Consider the following 18296-nt stretch of genomic DNA (forward strand, 5'->3'; position numbering starts at 1 on the left):
ACAGTATCAATTTTTTTTTCTTTTTTGCTTAGACTTTTATGAATTCCTGTTTTAACTTGAAGAATTTCCCCATGTTGGCAATGCTAAAGAATGTGCGCGTGTGCTATCTCCGTCGTTTATATACAGTCTATGGGAAAAGTCAGGATATGCACAAAGGGAGGAGAGATGGTAAAATGATGATGACAGTTTTGAGGTACATCTAAGAGTTCCTCACTCATTCAAAACAACTGAGAATTTCTTTATACAAACTGGAGATCAAAACTCTTTATCTTTCCTTCTTATCCACTGAATGATTGCACTAGTTTTGACTGCCTCGAGATATCACATTACTTTTTGTTTTTAATTAAGACATTAGATTGTCTCATAAAATGTGAAAAACATATTGAATAGGCCTGACCTGAAAGACATGGACTGCACAGTTCTACCTGCTTCAGCTTTACACTCAAGATATCGAATGAGAAATGCAGAAAAGCATACCATGTTTTGCATGAATGTTGTATTTGTGCACATTCTTGTAAAATGCACCTGTATGTGAGTCTGCATGAGTGTGTGTGTGTACGCACGTGGGTGTGCTTTTGTACCCATGTACGAGTGTGAGATGGTGCGGCGAGAGCCATGTTGTAGCTACATCTCAGTTCAATTTGTCCCCGACCTCAAATTGAAATTCCATTTTCAGGTGGTAAATTGTCTCCCACTTCGCCCTCTGGCACACAGTGAATTAAAATTCAAATTAGCCTGACCCTGCACCACTGCTCTCTAGCACCTCTCTGTCTGTCTCACTCTTTCTCTCTCTCGCCATCTCTATCGTGCTTGCTGTTTTGCTCTCTGCCCTCTCATCTCTTCCCCCTATTATCCTGTCCTCTCCATTCCTCTCATCTCTTGTTATCCTTTCCTCCCCACTCCCCTCGTCTTCCTTTATCTTGCTTATTTCCCCCCAATTTTGCTCTATATACCATATATCTCCCTGCATTCACCTCGCCATTCCCCCTACCCTTTCTTTGCTCTAATCCTCACTCTGCTTTGCCTTCCGTTTTTTTTTTTTCTGTCCGTTTCATCCAATGCCCTTTCTTTCCCTTTTTTCTTTTTGCACAATGTGGATATAGAGTTACAACCAAATGTGCATTTAGGTATTTATTTATTTGTGTGTGTGTGTGTGTGTGTGTGTGTGTGTGTGTGTGTGTGTGTGTGTCTTCTTTAAAACAACATAAATGGATTAGAAGCTAAAAAAAGATTGTTGTTGTTGCAGTTCCCCTGTGTGTTTTTAAGAAATAATCTGTAATCAAACACCTACATTTTCATGTCATTTTCTACTCATCAAAATAAAGTTTCTGATATATTACACTGGACTGAATGTACTGAATTTAAAAAAATAAAGTCCTTTTGCATTTACTTATGCAAATTTACTTGAACTTTACCATATTCTGTCTCCTAGGGTTAGTTTGAATGTACATGTTGACCCTGTTAATAAAGTTTATCTCCAACTCTGGCAGCCCTACCTCTCAGTCATGCTGACCAGAGGTTCGCTGGAAGTCGTAGTGTCTACCGGCAGCAACAATCGGCGACAAGCCACCAGACGACCTGAACAAGGCACGCTGAATGATGGCAGAGAGCACACACTCCGCATAGAGAGGCTAGCTGGCAGGTTAGCGTTTGTTTTTGTTATGAAGTAACAAACTCCTGTTGAAGATGTTTTATTGTGTGTTATAATCCATTTCCTCATTTTGGAATTTTTCTTTGTTTTCCAACAGATCTTTTGCAGTCCACGTGGACGATGAAGCCAGGATGCAGGGTATGCTTCCCAATGACCAGCCATTGAACTTGCAGCGTATCTTCCTTGGTGGTATTCCCGCAGAAGTAGAGCAGACCTCCAACAGAGCCAACATCCCCTTCAAAGGATGCATATGGAACCTCATGATCAATGCTGTGTATGTTAAACTTTGTCACTCTGTCAGATATAACTGTGAACAGATTTGTTTTCTACAAATTTATTTGATGCAGGCATGATCTTCAGTTGAACAGCAGAGTGTTTGGTGTTTTTTAAGATGATTAACAGCAGTTTATTGAAATGCTTATTTAGGCTGTAGACTTGTTTTTAAGTTAGCTTTTAAAAAAATTGGATACAAACAGTGTGGATCTGCCACTAGAAATGCTTCTGTCTCCTACGATGTTGAGATCACACATGGGTGAAAGTACTAATTCACTTTACATTATGTTTAAAATGTTCCCGTTAAACCTGCTTGATCCATATTTAAACACTGTACTTACTGTCTTAATGATCACCATAGACATTATACACTGACAGGTTAAAGTGTAGTTAATGCAATTGCAGCAGGTCACGGTCGTGCTGGTGGTGTTGATGATGATAAAGCCCGTCTTTCTGCCTGAACAGCAGTAATTGAACTGTCCAGCATCATAAACATGCTCATAACTCAGATTACACCACCTCGTCTTTGTCTGTTTATGATTGCGTCGTTCCCTTCATTTCAGCCCTATCACCCCGACCTTTTCTAAGCTTACATCTGCGTGCCTGTCTGTCAGTTCACTCAGTGTCTGAAACAACCTCTCCCCTTTAGGACAACCTCCCTTTAAGCCAGGGGTGTCCAACTCCAGGCCTCAAGGACTGGTGTCCTACAGGCTTTAGATGTGTCCTTGAGCCAACACAGCTGATTTAAATGGCTAAATTACCTCCTCAACATGTCTTGAAGTTCTCCAGAGGCCTGGTAATGAAATCATCATTTGATTCAGGTGTGTTGACCCAGGGTGAGATCTAAAACCCGGAGGACGCCAGTCCTTGAGGCCTGGAGTTGGACACTCCTGCTTTAAGCCATAAAGATCTGGTTGGCAGTCCCATCCAAATGAAAGGCCTGAGTGCGAATGCTCTGCTCACACATATGTATCTAAATGATGAGAGCAGGAGTTGGAAAAACCCTTGTAAGCTGAGCTTTTAGAGCATTCTGAAGCCTAAGCGTTTGGCTAACAGGGATTGTTTAGTCTTTCGTTGGTTTTTTGCTGGTATTGTATCTAAGGCAGAACCACTTTTGTCAAAGAAAATGTTATATCCATCTAAAGTAATGTTATGTAACAGAGCAGAACAGGGATCAGTGACAAAAGATGTGAGAGGCTCGTGGTGAAGCTGGTTGCAAAGTGCCTCGAAGAAAAAAAAGCAAGTGGAGACAGGCGAATAGCTACTTAAAAAATGTGCCCTGTGTGAAACAAATATATGTATAAATACTTGGAAGTGTATAAACTGAATCAGCTGGCATCAGTTGATGTATTGGAATCAGGGGCTAAACTTGGTTTTGGGACTAAACTTGGTTTGTGGCCTGCCTGATCTAAGACTATGCTCAATTGATTTAGCCATAAAATTATGTGCATGTCAGGCCTGTTGTTTTTATTCACCAGCAGGGAATCCACCACACGCGACAGTGATGATAGTCATTTCAGCCTGATATTTCTTAGTTGCAGTTTTTTTTGTATATGTAAAATACTAAATATCTACTTTATTTTGTGAAGAAAATGAAATTAAGGCTTGAAATAATAAACCATGGCAAACCTTGATACTTACAGATTTATTTAATTCTGCTGTGCACATGATTTTTACATCTAACTGCCTGTTCCCCTCTCAGTTTGTCAGATTTCGCTCAGCCTGTTTCCTTTGAGAATGCTGAAATTGGTCAGTGCCCGAACCTCACCCCACTGCCACCTCCACCTCCTCTACCAGCAGAGAAGGAGCTCGAGAAAGAAAAAGAGGATTCAGAGCCCTCAACCCCCATCTCACCACGTCCAAGTCCTCCTGCTGTAAGTTTAATATAGCAACTAATAAAGGATGTTACAACTATTAAGTAAATTGTAATGGCCATTGTTTTTGTTAGTCAGCCTGTTTTAGACTGTTTGAACATTTTCAAAATATAAAAACAAATAATTATGTGCATGTTAGGCACATAGAACACAGTGTAGTAAAAAGACACACATTCACCTGTGTACAGCTGTCCTACAGGGCTACAGTGCTATTTTTCTGACTCTGTTATTCAGAATATACTCTCACTCCCTTTCTCTCTCTGATGAAATGCAGCCATGGCCTGCCGTGTTAGCTTAGCAATTCATCACACAGCAGTTGTACAGCCCATTAACTTTTCTTTATAGTCCCTTTAGCCTTGAGTCACTAAACGCCAGCCCTGGCAGCCTGTCATACAGAGTGGAGCCATGGCGTTATGCTAGGCTAACTGTGCATACAATTAATGCTTTATGAGTGCAGAGGAGCCAAACACTCTGAGCTAACATTTAGCCACTATTCTAAGAAGCTGGCAGGCGGTAAAGTCAGTCATTTTTACACTCTTAGCACCGGGTTAGGCAAGATATATTTCACATATATGGCTTACAGCAGGCATAGGTTATCAGTTACCCAGTTAGCTGCTAAACTACACCTCTTAAGGAACATTGATCTTCAAGCACAGAGCCAAAGAACTCTGCTATCCTAGCTATAATTCTGGTTTGTTGCTTTATGGGCTGAGAATTCATCTGATTTTATGATTTAGACTGCAGGCTGTAAAAGCCACAGTTCTGAGTTCTCATCTACACATTAAGTGTTATTAGGGTGGTTTTTTTATGTGTATTTATATATGTCATGCTTTGTTTGTTTGGTGCTTTGTTAAGACTCTTGACTCCTAGAGAAGTCTGTTAAATTAACATCATAATGTAGTATACAGCAGATACTATAGAAAACATCATTACTGCCATTTTTGTCTTGTACTGGATACAACACTGTTAAAATATTGACATGTTTTCATTATCGAACAACAGTTTTTAAAAATTGAACGGCACAATTTTGGCTATTAGCACATTGTTTTCAAATGATTAAGCAATGGAGCTCTGCACACAGGTTGTGACATGAATTTTTCATCAGCAGTAGGAGGATTTTGTCAAAATGAAGAAGTAAACACTGGTTGAATCACAGTTGACAGAACACAACAACTCAGCATGAGTATGAATGAAAAGAGCATCTTTACTTCCCACTTCTCTGTATTTGTGATTCTTCTGATAGTCACCGAGTACCAAGTGAGGGGTCAAAGAGGCTCCATAGGCCTCAGTGAACCTCTGAAAAATATAACTCAGACTTTCATTTGAGCATTTTCCTTTTTCTCTTTGCATTTTGATTGATAATGTGACAACTGCCTCTAATTAGCTTTTTAAATCTCAGGTCTATAATTTCCTTCATTTACACTGAGCTGCAACATTAATAATGTTAAACAGGCTATATTTTCAGCTGCAAAATTTGACTTTTTCTTTAAAAAAACCCAAAAAACTAGAAATAGGCCTTGATCTATTCATCTGTTAGAAGAAACTATGGTAAGAGTCTAATAAGGAATGGGAACCGTTGCTTTTTGGCATTATCATCTGCTCTGTCATCATTCTGTCTCTCTGGCTGCCACTAATCTGCTTCCTTCCAACTCTCCAACTGCTGACTTGCAGGAGGCTACGTCCCCTTCCCTACCTGCTGCTGCAACCCGTGCACCTGCTACTGTAGCACCGTCCAGTGATAAACAGAAACCCAGCTCAGATGTGGTACACACACACATGCAAACACACGAACTCAGTACTGGTTTGCTATTATTAAGTCAAGTGTAAGATTGTGTCACTCAGATTTTGTGATTTCCTCTGTGGCTTGCAAGCCCAAAACTTGTCCATTCATACTGAAGACATGATCCAAAAAAAAAGAGAAGATGACAAATAAATAATTTAATCTTTCAGAAATAAAAACTGTATTTTTTTCTAGAAGCGCTAGTTAGCAGACACTATTCAGAGAGAGAGAGACATTAAACAGTTGTTGGTAACTATTCTCAGACACAGATTTAGTGGACTGGAGAGTAACCTTGTGTTTACTCCACCCATGGCATCATTCCTTCTTTGGCCTTAGGCTAACAAGTTATCATGAGACTGACCCAAGGTTCTCTTCTATCTGTCTGCTACTTGAGGCCAGGCAGAGAAATTGGTGCAAACACAGCCCTCAACTGGCAGTGACTGACCACCTCTACCAGAGCAGCTGAGGGTTAAGTGCTTTGTTCGAGAGCCCTTAACAATAGGTACTGAGAAGAAGAGGGGCTTTCTTGTTTGATATTCCGATGGTGTATCTGTTATAGTTTGGGATGCACCAGTTTATCAGCTGAAATTAACCTTGTTGACTGACTTGAACGCATTGGCAAAAGAGATGACATTCACTGAGGGGAGTGTTCAGCATTTATTTTGTGTGTTCCATCAATTTTGTGGTCTTTGGGATTCAGTTTCATTTAAAGACTGCGTGGCAGGGAAAATCTGAAAGACCTGAGATAATCAAATTGAGTAATGTCTGTTTTCATGGTAAAAAAGAGCACATGAATGATAAAAACAAAATAAACAGAAAAAAACAAAGGTTCACAGGATTCTGGGTACTCCTGTGAAAGACTAAGAATGACCGCATCGTGACTTGGTAGCTTGTAGAACAACCTTTAGCAGCAATACCTTGGAATAATAATTATCTATAGGCATTTAACAGTATCTCACATTGTTGTGGAGGAATCCTGGCCCACTCTTCTCTTCGTCCCACCATAGCATTTCAGTCAGGTTGAGGTCTGGTCATTGAGTTGGCCATTGCAACATCTTGGTTCATTTCTTCTTCGGCCATTCTGTTGTAGATTTGCTGCTGTGCTTGGGATTGCTTTCCTGTTGCAGTTGCAAGCTTAAGACTTTTTCCTGACAACCGTTCCAAATAAGCCATACTTGTTAAGTCTTTTCTCTTTTCCTTCACTTTCTCTAAACATTGCGCAGTTGGACCTAGAGGGGAATTTTCACTCCTGTGATTGTGCCATTGTTTTTAACACGTACCTGAATGCTCCAGACCAGCAAACTACCACATAAGTAGTATGTATTATACACCTGTAAAGCTATTATCCCAGATCAGTTTGATCTGCAGTTCTTGTTCCTGTGGCTGAAATACAGTAAGCACAGTATAGACTTTATAACTAGAAAGTGGTGGAAACTCTTACCTACACACACAGGCTCATCTTCACTCGTCACAGACACACACACACACACACACACACACACACACACACACACAACACACAAACACAATCACACGACATATATATATATATATATATATATATATATATAATATATATATATATATATATATATATAAATATATATATATATAATATAAATTTCTGGCTAAAGGACAGATTCTATTGGTGTGACCTCCAACCAAAGACCTGAATGGAAGACCGTCTTCCCATTGTTAGCTTAATGGAAATACGCAGGAGGGATGAGAGAAAGGAAGGGAAGAAGAGGAGGATGGTAAAGGATAGAAGAAAGACAAGAGGGAAGAGAGAAAAGGTGCAACGAAAAGGGAGAGTCTTTCTGAACAGAGTGGCGCTCAGCTTTTGTTGGCTTAATGGAAAGACGGAGGAGAGGAAGCGGGAAAAGAATGAAAGGAGAGGGAAGTAAAGGACTTCTGAGCAAGTGACGTCTGCCTTTTGTTAGATAGGGGAAGAATAAGAAAGAGGAAAAAGACTGAGGTTGAAGAGGAGGAGCGGATATGGGGACAGAGAGTGATAAGAGGTGAGTGTCAGCTGTAACAAAGCAAGGTCACGGTGTGGGGAATGTCTTCACTTGAAAGGGAACAAGAGAGGATTGGAGATTGAGACACACATACACTCAGTCGTCTCAGATCCTCTCTCTCTTGCTAACTTTGTCACGCACTCACACTTGAAGTATGGCAAAGTACCTTTATCACTTAATAGGCATTACTGTATATTCAAAAGAGGAGAGACACAAACTAGAGGGTGAAGCTTTTGGAAGGGGGGGGGGGGAATTAGGGGGCTGGGGGACAAAGGAAAGACCAGATACTGAGGTGTGAACAGAAGACTAGTCTAGATCTGGAGAGACTATTAGAGGTGATACAAGGTAACAAAATGAAGTAGAAGCAAAACGGAAGGACTTCAGGTGACTGTAAGTGAGACAAGATAGAAGTGTAAGATAATAAAAAATAGAGGGAAACAGATAAGGGCCAAGGACAAGAAGTAAAGCAAGAAGTAGAGAGAGAGGACAATGACAGGAGGGTACGATGGGAGCAGAGGGTTTGGTAAGTAAAAGCCAAAAAAAGAGGTGTAGAAAAGTGGAGAAAGTTGAGGGAAATAGAAGATCAGTACAGTTTGGGAAGAACAAAGCAGAAGAAAAACCATGTACGGTAAAAGAATGTGGAATGAGTGGGATTTATCGGTACATGCTGGTACAGACAGCAGGAGGAGAGGGAAGAAAGGAAAACTGGGTGGGTGGGAGGAGAGGCAAAGATGGTAAAGCAGATGATGGGAGCACAAAGGACGAAGAATACTACAGGAGACTTAGACTGAAAAAATGAATAAGAAATATAAACCAGTGAAGATGAGCATTATAGAGGGAAAAAAGACAGATGTTTTGAGTTTTGAGACAAGCAGACAAAAATAAAGGAGGTATCATTTTTTTTAAAAAGGAGAAGGTAAAATTGGATATTGTTTTAGAGTAACCAACAAAGTAAAGTTGCATCTGATGCTAGTATAGGGAAATATGAAAGCAGAGGGAATAATTGTGGGGAAATAAAGTAATTGTAAAAGTGAGGACAACGGAAGGAATAAATAAAGTAAGGAAAATGAAGAAGCAAGATAAAAGTATTCAGGAGTGGAGGGAAAATGAAAGCAGCAGATGGGAGGATAGGTGGGCATCATGAAATTAGGGAAAAATAAAGACTTTGACAAGGAGGAAAAGGAGAAGAGGTATAAGAGTGAGGAGGGATTAAATAGAAGCAAGCAGAAAAGAGAAATGTCTTGGAAGGCCTAAAATAAGATGGTGTGAGATACAACAATGACACCTGGTGGTTGTTGACTGAACTGCAGAGTGCGGGAAGAGAGAGCACATAAACACTAATTGAATAAGTTACTAAAATAATATACAGCTAAAGCAATTCAAGAATGAATAGTGGAATTGTAAGGAGGGCCTCGAAAAGCGCTATATAAATGCAATCCATTATTATTATTATTATTATTATTATTATTATTATTATTATTATTATTATTATTATTATTATTGTTATTATTATTAAGAGAAAACAGCTGTGATGCCTGGTTTAGATGAAATCAAAACATGCACAGGGGTCCTAAAAATTAGACGATTCCATGTTCCATAGCAAAACACCAAATCTGCCATGTGACCAGCTGTTTTGATGTGATGAAGAACATAATTGATAAGCATGACAAACATCCAGTCTCCCGTTTTCTTAACCACTTAACCACAGGCTTATTGGAAGGATCTGAACCTACCTATGATGATACGCACACCTTGGGTTTCATGGTCCATAACATAGCAGCAGGGCAAAAGATTGAGAATGTTATACTGGACTATACTGTGTTTGACAATCAGAATATTTTTAATTGACTGTATTGTTTAAATTAGAGTTTTAAAATTACATCATAAATACCCCATCTAAAAACTACTGTGCCTTTAAAGTGATTTTTTTTTCAAACATTTTCAATGATTTCTTATGTAAAGTCCTGTTTGGTGCGTCATCGTGACCTGCCAACCCTGCGAGCCCTTGCAGATCAGAAGAACGAACCCTATTAGTGTGATTGGCATGTGTTCTGCCTGGGTGTTAGGGTTCACGTTGACAAGAGCCAATTGAAGCGGTGCGGTGAGACCTTGTCACTGTAACTGACATGTTGTGTCCCAATCTCCAGGAATCATGTGCATCAGCTGTGGCCCCAGCAGCACTTGAGAAGGCCTATCAGTTTGGATTGACCAGAAACAGCCACATGAGCTTCGCCTTTGATGACAACAATGTCAGAGACAAGTACGTTCAAAGCAAATGAGCTTTTTCAAATGAATAATGGATTTGAGTTATTTAGTTTTTTTAATGGTTCTTGGCTAACATGTAGACAGTGCTGCTTTGTGGAATTTAGGTTTTTACAGTGGAGTTATGCAGTAGCTGTCATAGATGAGACAAACCTTTGTAGTATAACCCCACCACCTGTAACATAGTTAACATAGCAACCCCAGATACGTGTGTGTGATCTGCAGTACGGAGCACATTTCTAAATAAATAAATAAAAAGCAGAAGTGAGCGGTAGTTTTGGCAGGATGTGATTCCTACAAACAGAAAGGTGTACACCGGGTCAAAATCTACTGTATAAGAAACAACATCTTAAAAAAATGAACATGTTGGCTGGACCAGCCGTCAGAACAACCCTTCTGGTCCACAGCAAACTGACAGTAACAAAAAAAACCACACTCTACAAACAAGGCGAAGGTCCGAGTATGCTTTAGTTGTTGTCCTGGTGGTCTGTGCTAACAAAGGATTTGTGTCTTGGGCAGTGTCTCTGACTGTTTTAAGAATCACACTTGTAACATTTAATTACTTCACATGCTCCCTAAGCTGCAAGGCAGCCTGCTGTCCAAGTAAATCACCATGTATCCATTACTCTGTGTATCTGTCAGTGCTAGAAAACACAAACCTGACTCAGATATTGAACTCTTCAAACTTAAGTTTGTCCTTAGAAACACTTCTTGTAATAATCAAGGCTATGCAGAACTAAAGACAATTACTAATGTAAATCTTTGGGGTGTAAAATATGGTTTCAAGTATTGAAATGGTACAGTCAAAGAACATACTAGACATTATTTTGTATGCTGTATGCCCTGATCTCAATCAATTGAATCGTTTGACTAAGATAATAACAGAAGCTGGTCACAGTCCTTTAGGATTTCCTGTCTCACGCGAACTCTTAGTATTAGAATTTAGTAATGTCTTTTTGCATCAGTAGCATCAGTCATATATTTCACGTAGGCTTTTTTTGACTCTTTATTTCTTTGTTTTCAACCATTCATTTGTTCTTTAGGCTGTTCATGGTTGCTTTAGGTTGTCATCTTTTTGGACTGCTCCTACAGTAACTTCAGAGTCACAGGCTACAAGGTACAATGATTGCAAGGAATCCAGGTGCTTAAGTAGCAAAGCCTGAAAGAGCTCTTGCAAACCTAAAACATGCCACAATGTGGTCGTGCAATGGCTTTCATTAACTTAAATTCTAAATGTGAACTCTAGCAAGTTGTAATGATTTATGCATCTGTTTTTTTTCCTGTTATGCTTGAGTTCTTCTTCACTAGGACTTCAGGATATATGGTGGATGCCAGCTTCCAGGAGAGTAGCAACAGTCCTGTATTTCCTCTATTTATACACAGTTTCTTATTGTGGATTTATAAACACCCAGGGACTTCAATATGCTTTTGATGCTTCACATACAGTTTTTCTATGATGCTCCTTTTAGGTCCTTGGTTCAAACCAACTTATCTTTCTTTAGAGAGCAGGCGATGTCAGTAAGAAGACTCCATGTTTTTATTTAAAGAGCCTCACAGCTCTACAGCCACCTCCCTCTCTCCAGTTAGCCTTAAGAGAAATCATTAATGAAGAGGTTCATTTCTTTCTTTCTTCTGGTCTGAGTCTGTGTGATTACAAAAAATACAAGTGTGTCATCAGTTTAGTCAGATCCTGTTTGCCTTGACAATTCAGAAACCCTGTCTTGCAACTGTACTACAATGTATTCCTGTGTTTGTTTGTTGTGGGGGTTTTTTCTCCACAGACTGAAAATTGAGTTTGAGCTGAGGACAAAGGAGTCATCCGGTCTTATTTTCTACATGGCAAGAATCAACCATGCTGACTTTGTTTCCATACAGGTAACTATCTAATATACTGGCAGGTGTTTTTAGTTGTTTCTCTACTGCTGTTTGTCCTGTAGTATTTTTTTAGTTTAAGACTTAATCTCATAAAGGGATGTAAAGTTTGCTCTTTGTGTGTTTGTTTTCCAAATTAGGCCCAGTAGGTACACACTCTGAACTGCTTTTACAACTTAAAAGGTTTCACCTGATAAATTTCCAGTTTGATTTCTGTCTGTGCTGTAGAACGGTATAGAGGCTAAAGCTGTATGTACTCTGTTTTACATGTCTGCTTGTTATTCTCCTTCATCTCTCATGAAAACCCTTTTTTATTCTTTAAGATCAAGAATGGTCAGGTTTGTCTGGGTTATGATCTTGGCCATGGAAACATATCTGACTGTGTCCCATACTCCATCAATGATGGAAGCTGGCATAAGGTACAACAGTTCTTAAGTTTTTAACACATTTCTTTAATTATTTGAAAAGCATCTCCTGTCTGGATTTGATCTGCATGACATCTTGTATACAACATTATGATAAGATTCAAAATCTTTACTGTTTCAAGAGCTTAACTGCAATAATAAAAGTTCTGTTGTTTGTTGTTTTATAGCTCTTAAAAGAATTGTTTATAATAGAAAATCTGCACTTTCCTTATTAGGAATAACAATTTGTGTTACACTGCAATGAACACATTGGAAAAGTCACAGCACGTAAAGACAAGTTGTCAGTCTTCATACGTCCAAGGCAACATTTTAGTCATTGATGAAACTATCGGATGCTTGTGATTCAGTTACTTCACCATGTCTACTTCCTTTTTGTTCTCTCTCTGTCTCTGGTTTTTGTTCCTAGATCAGCGTAACGCGTGACAGGCAGAGAGCCACGCTTATTGTGAATAGGCGGTTCCAAAAAATGATGTCAAGTCCAAAGAAGGTGCTCAGAATAACTCATACATGTAGCATAACACAATGCATGACCTGCAAAAGCCGCAATTTGCTCAAACTCCGCTTCTCATACGTTACTCATTACTTGTCAGTGACATCAGAAATAGTCCTTGGACCTGTACTATAAATGAAGTTTATACATCCAAGGTGTTATTCCTTATCTAGCTTCTTAACACTGGCAGTCCTGCCAAACAATAAGTCAACCTAGGGGTTTGATATCTAGCTACAACCACATTTATATGAAAGAAGTGGTGTTGGCAGCGTCTGCTGGCTGCACAGCGTGTATTTTATGAAAAACTTACACTATAATATTTCAGAAATATGAAGAGGTTAAACAGGGTATCTAAGCTGTAAGCATCAATACATCCATAAGTGTCCATAGTGATGTACACGCTAAGAGAACCAGCTCCATAACATTGAAACCTAGAATTAAAAGTTGAACTTGCATCACTGAGCCCAAGTCCTGTTTCTGCCCTCTATCGTCACAATGAGGTAGTCAAACTCTTGCCATTATGTCATTCAGTAAATCATGAACTTAAACTGTGGCTAACACAAAGTTTCACAATGATTTATGTCAAAGATGTTGTACACAGCAGTGCAGGAAACCAGAATGAAGTGTTTTACAACACTGCGTAGCACAAAGGAAAAAAATCACAGAGGAAGCATCAGAAAAGACTCTTTGCATGTTGCATTGGGAGAGGAAATATTTGTTCATATTTGGACTTTAAACTGTGGCCCAGCAAAGGGTGTTTTCACTGTTTGCATTTCTAATTTTATATTTTTATGCTGTATTTTTGTGTCTTGTCAATTTTCTCTGCTACATCACCTTGACATGGTCATCTCGAGACACATTATTGTAATAATCAATAATGTAGGAAGCAGACAGACAGAATTGCTTTTATTATCTGTACTAATAGAGATGAAATTGTGTGTCAAAGTGACTGTGAGCACTGCAAAAATATTGCGTTAATGAACTGTGTTCTTGTTGCCAGGCTGACCTGTTAGATGTGGTGGGGATTCTGTATATTGGCGGATTACCACAAAACTATACCACAAAACGAATAGGACCGGTAAAACACACACACAAGCACACACACACGCACACACCATTTAAAAATAGGTAATAAGTCTTTCATTGCATGTCAACACATGCCATCATATTTTTATTTCTGTGCTTCACTTGTTTGTTGTCAGTTTAGTTGTTTTCGATTAACTGAAATAGCTTGAGTGTCATTTCAGTATAAAAATTAAGAACTTCTAGCATGATTATCCAGTTTTCAAGGACTGAAGTTAGTATCAGTCAGATTTTGAGTGATTTTTGTTCAACGAAAGCCATTTTTATCAACTCTTTTTTTTCTTCATCAAGATTCTCTATAGTATCAATGGATGTATTCGTGACCTTAGGGTGGCTGGAAGCCCTGTAGGAGCTGTTTCAGGTAATGGTTTGTATTGTATTTAATGAGTGCCTATTGGTTTTAATGTCTCTTTTGTTTTGTTGTGTTTTTTTCTCAAAAGAATAGTGTAACAGCTTGATATACGAGATGTTATTTTTGAATGTGCCCAAATAGTTTTTATTAACTTGCTCTCGTTCTATCAAGGTTCTTCTGAGTCCATGATTGACTTTAAACTAGACATGGCCACACCCACATCCAGTCATATGGTTGGAAGGTGCTTCGTTGCTACTGAGACAGGCACTTATTTTGAGGGCACTGGCTTTCTAAAAGCAGGTGAGATGACGCTCAGAGCATGTACATGAAAGGGGAACATAAGGCTGGGATTTTTTGGTTTTATTTCATTTTTTTCCTGGTCATGTTGTACATGCATATAAATTACCTAGCAATGACCAGATTTTGGTTCTTTTGCTGTTTTATTTTATTTTATTATATATTGATCTGAATAAATTGTACTTATTGGAATGTCTTTGTACAAAATGTGCCTTCCATTTCTCACCAACAGTTACTCTTTGTCTTTATCTAGTCTCATCCTATAGAGTGGGTCTGGATGTGTCCATAGCATTAGAGTTCCGAACCAGCAGAACCAGTGGAGTGCTTTTGGCAGTCAGTAATCAAGGCAATGATGGACTGGGGCTAGAAATTGTCGATGGCAAGGTACGCAACACTCATTTATGGCTCAGTCGCACCAAATATAGTGTGTATAGTAAATATAGGATAAGACCCTCCTTGTGACTAGAAAAAAACAGCAGGGATTGCACTGGATTTTTTTCACCTTTGCTGACTGAATGCAAGTAGTTGTGGTGACCAGCTGGTTGTCCAGAGGTTGAACATACAATGCCCTTAACCTTTGGGTAATCATTTCTGACAGATTTATCAGCAGTAAATCTTTGCTACTGTCTGATTTATAAATGCAGAAAAATTGCCAACACATTGCAATCAATCTTGGTCACTTTGCACCAATGAGCGCAATTTGTCTGTGACGTGTTCCACAATAAGTTCCCTGTTGTTAGACACACTGAGGGACTCTACTGAACTGGTTGCCAACTGCTTCCATTGCCATATTACAATTAAATCACAGACATCATGAACTCCTGAATTTTAGTTTCAGATCTATGAAGTTCTGGCTGGACTTTCAACATAAGTACTTAATGTGAATTTCTGTGTAACAGATTTGCGATTATTACAAACAGATTGCATGTAATTAACACATTGAAGCCATTCAGTTGCAGACTGACACCGTTTGGTGCAATTATGGTCACAGACATAGCAGCCATGTTTGAATTGGCCGCTTTCAGTTTCATTGTACATGGTCTTAATAATTTTGTTAATGTTGCAATTTCCAGCCACTGTTGCACTGCGCAGTGGTTCTCAAACTTTTTACACCATTCCCCACGTGGCAAGAAGAAATATTTTCAAGCCCCATCTAAACAAAATAATGACAGAAAAGCCTGCCTGCAACTTTATTTAGATAATAAACTCATTCACAATGAATCATTCAGTAATTTTTGTTTTAAACAAACAACTTTCATTTCAAACAACTATTTCTTAACTTTTAGTCTGCACCACTTCTTCAAAAAGGTAAAAAGTTAAACAGAATGTGAACATTGCCAGACATGGAAAAATAAAATTCAGTCTTAGTCTTATAAAAAAAGAAATCCCCAGAAACTTGTGAACAGAGGTGAAAAATATATAATTTAGTGAGAGTTTAATGCTATTCACTCTTAAAGGCTGCAGTCAGCCTGTTTTTGACTGCAGAGCTGTGGCGGGGCGTGGGCTGGGGCGTGGCTGCGGGGGAGATGGACGCACCTGTGCGGCATCCCCAGTCACGTCTCCCCAGCTTAGAACAGAATGAACTGGGTCCTGTTGTTGTTGTTGATATGTGTAGGCTGTAGCCGAAAAGCTGCATTCGCGTGTGTAAGTCGACAGGCGCAATATAGTGCGAACATGCAGCCCAATCCTGGGTTTTGGCACCACTGTAAACGATGGACGACAGACACAACCACATGTTCGCACTTTTCACTACACTTCTTTATTGCGGCTGTTGAATTACACGCGTGGCTGCGTGCAGCTTTTCAGGGATGCAGCGGATGCGCATATTATTAACGTAACTGCTGCAAATTTCTTGTTTCTTTCCGCCGTAAAAGTGATTCTGATGTTAAACATTAGTTCTGCATGACTTTTCTGCCAGGTAACTTGCGCCCCACCTGTCAGAACTCCAGTGGGGCGTGCCACACACTTTAAAAACTGCACTAACCTGACTGTAGTATAATGGACTGTAGTATAAAGGAATAATATTTGTGTGAAATGCACATATTTAAAAAACTCACATTATAATATTACAAATATATTAAGCGGTTAAACACTGACTTTTTTACTTATTTAAGCAGGACAGTATAACTATTGAGATCAAAAATCTCTTTTACAAGTGTGTTAGTTTTCTAGGCAAGAAATACAGCAGTGAAGTTGCAAAAAACTGGTAACACAAAAAAAAATACACAAGTTAAGTACTCTAAAATAAAAACAATAAAAATAAAATACAAAAGCAACCAAAATGTATAAATGTCATCACCAATAAACCCTGAAAAATCAATAGAAGTAATTCCCACAATTTTTTGATTAATGGAAGTCAGTAAGACCGGCGCAGACCATATAAATAAGACCTTAAAAATAAGAATGTACCAGTGGCTGAGGCTATGAAATGACAAACAGAGCTCCCAGCACAAGCACACAATGTACAGTGGCAGGTAAACGCTTTAAGGTTTGTAATAAATCTCAGTGCTCAGTTATAGAAAGAATCCAGCATATGTAAACGTTGTAATATAAGTGAGTATCTCGACTTTTAATATATATATTTTGTTCAGCAAACATGTTTTATATCTTGTTTGAAAATTATCCATGGCTCTGCTCTTTCTGCAACAAAATCATAACAGAAAGTCGTCGTCATTAGCAACATCCGAAGCTGCTGCAGATTAATGTGGAACGATTGCGATAAATAAATAAGTTAACGCTAAGTGACCTCTTTGGCGGTTCTAGCATTAAAAATTTCCTGGATATCTTGAATTAGTTGTCAGTAATCTGAAATTGATTTAGAGAGTCACAGCAAACTTAAATTATTCCAATTCAAGTCTTCCATAAGAACCATTTACTTAAAATTCCCTTTTAATAAAAGCTTCATTAAAGAGGGTAGTGCACTTCTGACAACTGAGGATGTTCTGGAGTAGCCAAGTGTAATCTGGAGGGATTCAAAGGATCAAGTACCAAAAACTGAAATGATCAAAAACTCACTGATTCAGAGTTTTTGCCAAATATTACAATACCCCTGACTTTTTTAGGTCACTCAGTCCTATATACATATAATACCCATCAACACTAATATCTGTATTTGTAATAGATTTGCCTAACCAGATTTCAAATTAAACTATAATATTAGAATGTGCTCAAATGCTAAGCATAACCATAGCACATAAACTATGTATGTTCAAATGAAGAAAACATAAATCTGTTTTAAAATCAACAGGAATGTTAAACCTTGTGCTGGAAGCAGGCCCGGAAATAAGAAGCAACAGAAGAATTAAACACTTGTCCTTTTTTAAGATTTTAGTCCATTGTAAAATAAAATAAATGCTGCTTAGAGGAAAAGGACATTGATACAAATTTGATCTTAAAAAAACCTTAAAAAACAGCAAAAATAACATAAAGGGAAAAAACCTCCAGAGAGAAAGCTTTTTCCGTTGTGAGGTTTGGGAATATCAAACATGTTCTTGGTCCATCTCCACAAATTGAGGATTTTATTTTTTTACATAAACTTGTCACAAAAAGTAATTTTTACTTAGTATTTTTTGTGAAAGCTTTATAAAACTTTTCACAAACTAATTTCAAAGAATTTCAAAGAATTATGAAATTAGTTTGACTACATGCAGTAAGCTTGTTTGTTGTTTCCATGTGCCTTTCCCTCCCTCTTAGCTGCTCTTCCATGTTGACAATGGAGCTGGGCGCTTTACGGCAGTGCACGTTCCTCAGGGAGAAGGCTTCTGTGATGGACAGTGGCACTCCGTCACCGCCACCAAGAAACGGAACAAGCTGGAGCTGGTGGTTGATGGGAAGCAGAGCGATGCAGCCAGTCCGTATGCACACTCTGTCACCTGTGACACCAGCGACCCCATATATGTTGGAGGATATCCTGGTATGA

General features: G+C 38.7%; 1 protein-coding gene across 10 annotated transcripts in view; it reads left to right on the forward strand.

Annotated features, from left to right (window-relative positions):
* Positions 1–18296, forward strand: part of lama2 (laminin, alpha 2) — a 235175-nt gene that overhangs the window by 215592 nt on the left and 1287 nt on the right. For 9 of the 10 annotated variants that reach the window (XM_042222717.1, XM_005935361.3, XM_042222718.1 and 6 more), the window contains 13 exons: positions 1491–1642; positions 1749–1925; positions 3627–3798; positions 5470–5562; positions 9744–9856; positions 11640–11733; positions 12054–12149; positions 12562–12642; positions 13646–13723; positions 14020–14089; positions 14252–14380; positions 14631–14761; positions 18071–18290. In XM_042222717.1, the coding sequence (XP_042078651.1) occupies positions 1491–1642; positions 1749–1925; positions 3627–3798; positions 5470–5562; positions 9744–9856; positions 11640–11733; positions 12054–12149; positions 12562–12642; positions 13646–13723; positions 14020–14089; positions 14252–14380; positions 14631–14761; positions 18071–18290 (1606 nt within the window). The remainder of the gene's footprint in view (positions 1–1490; positions 1643–1748; positions 1926–3626; positions 3799–5469; positions 5563–9743; positions 9857–11639; positions 11734–12053; positions 12150–12561; positions 12643–13645; positions 13724–14019; positions 14090–14251; positions 14381–14630; positions 14762–18070; positions 18291–18296) is intronic. The other variant, XM_042222720.1, reaches the window with a different exon arrangement.

This window comes from Haplochromis burtoni, unplaced genomic scaffold (genome assembly GCF_018398535.1).
Source record: "Haplochromis burtoni strain Fernald_Lab_line unplaced genomic scaffold, NCSU_Asbu1 Contig_92, whole genome shotgun sequence".
In the NCBI taxonomy this organism is placed as follows: domain Eukaryota; kingdom Metazoa; phylum Chordata; class Actinopteri; order Cichliformes; family Cichlidae; genus Haplochromis; species Haplochromis burtoni.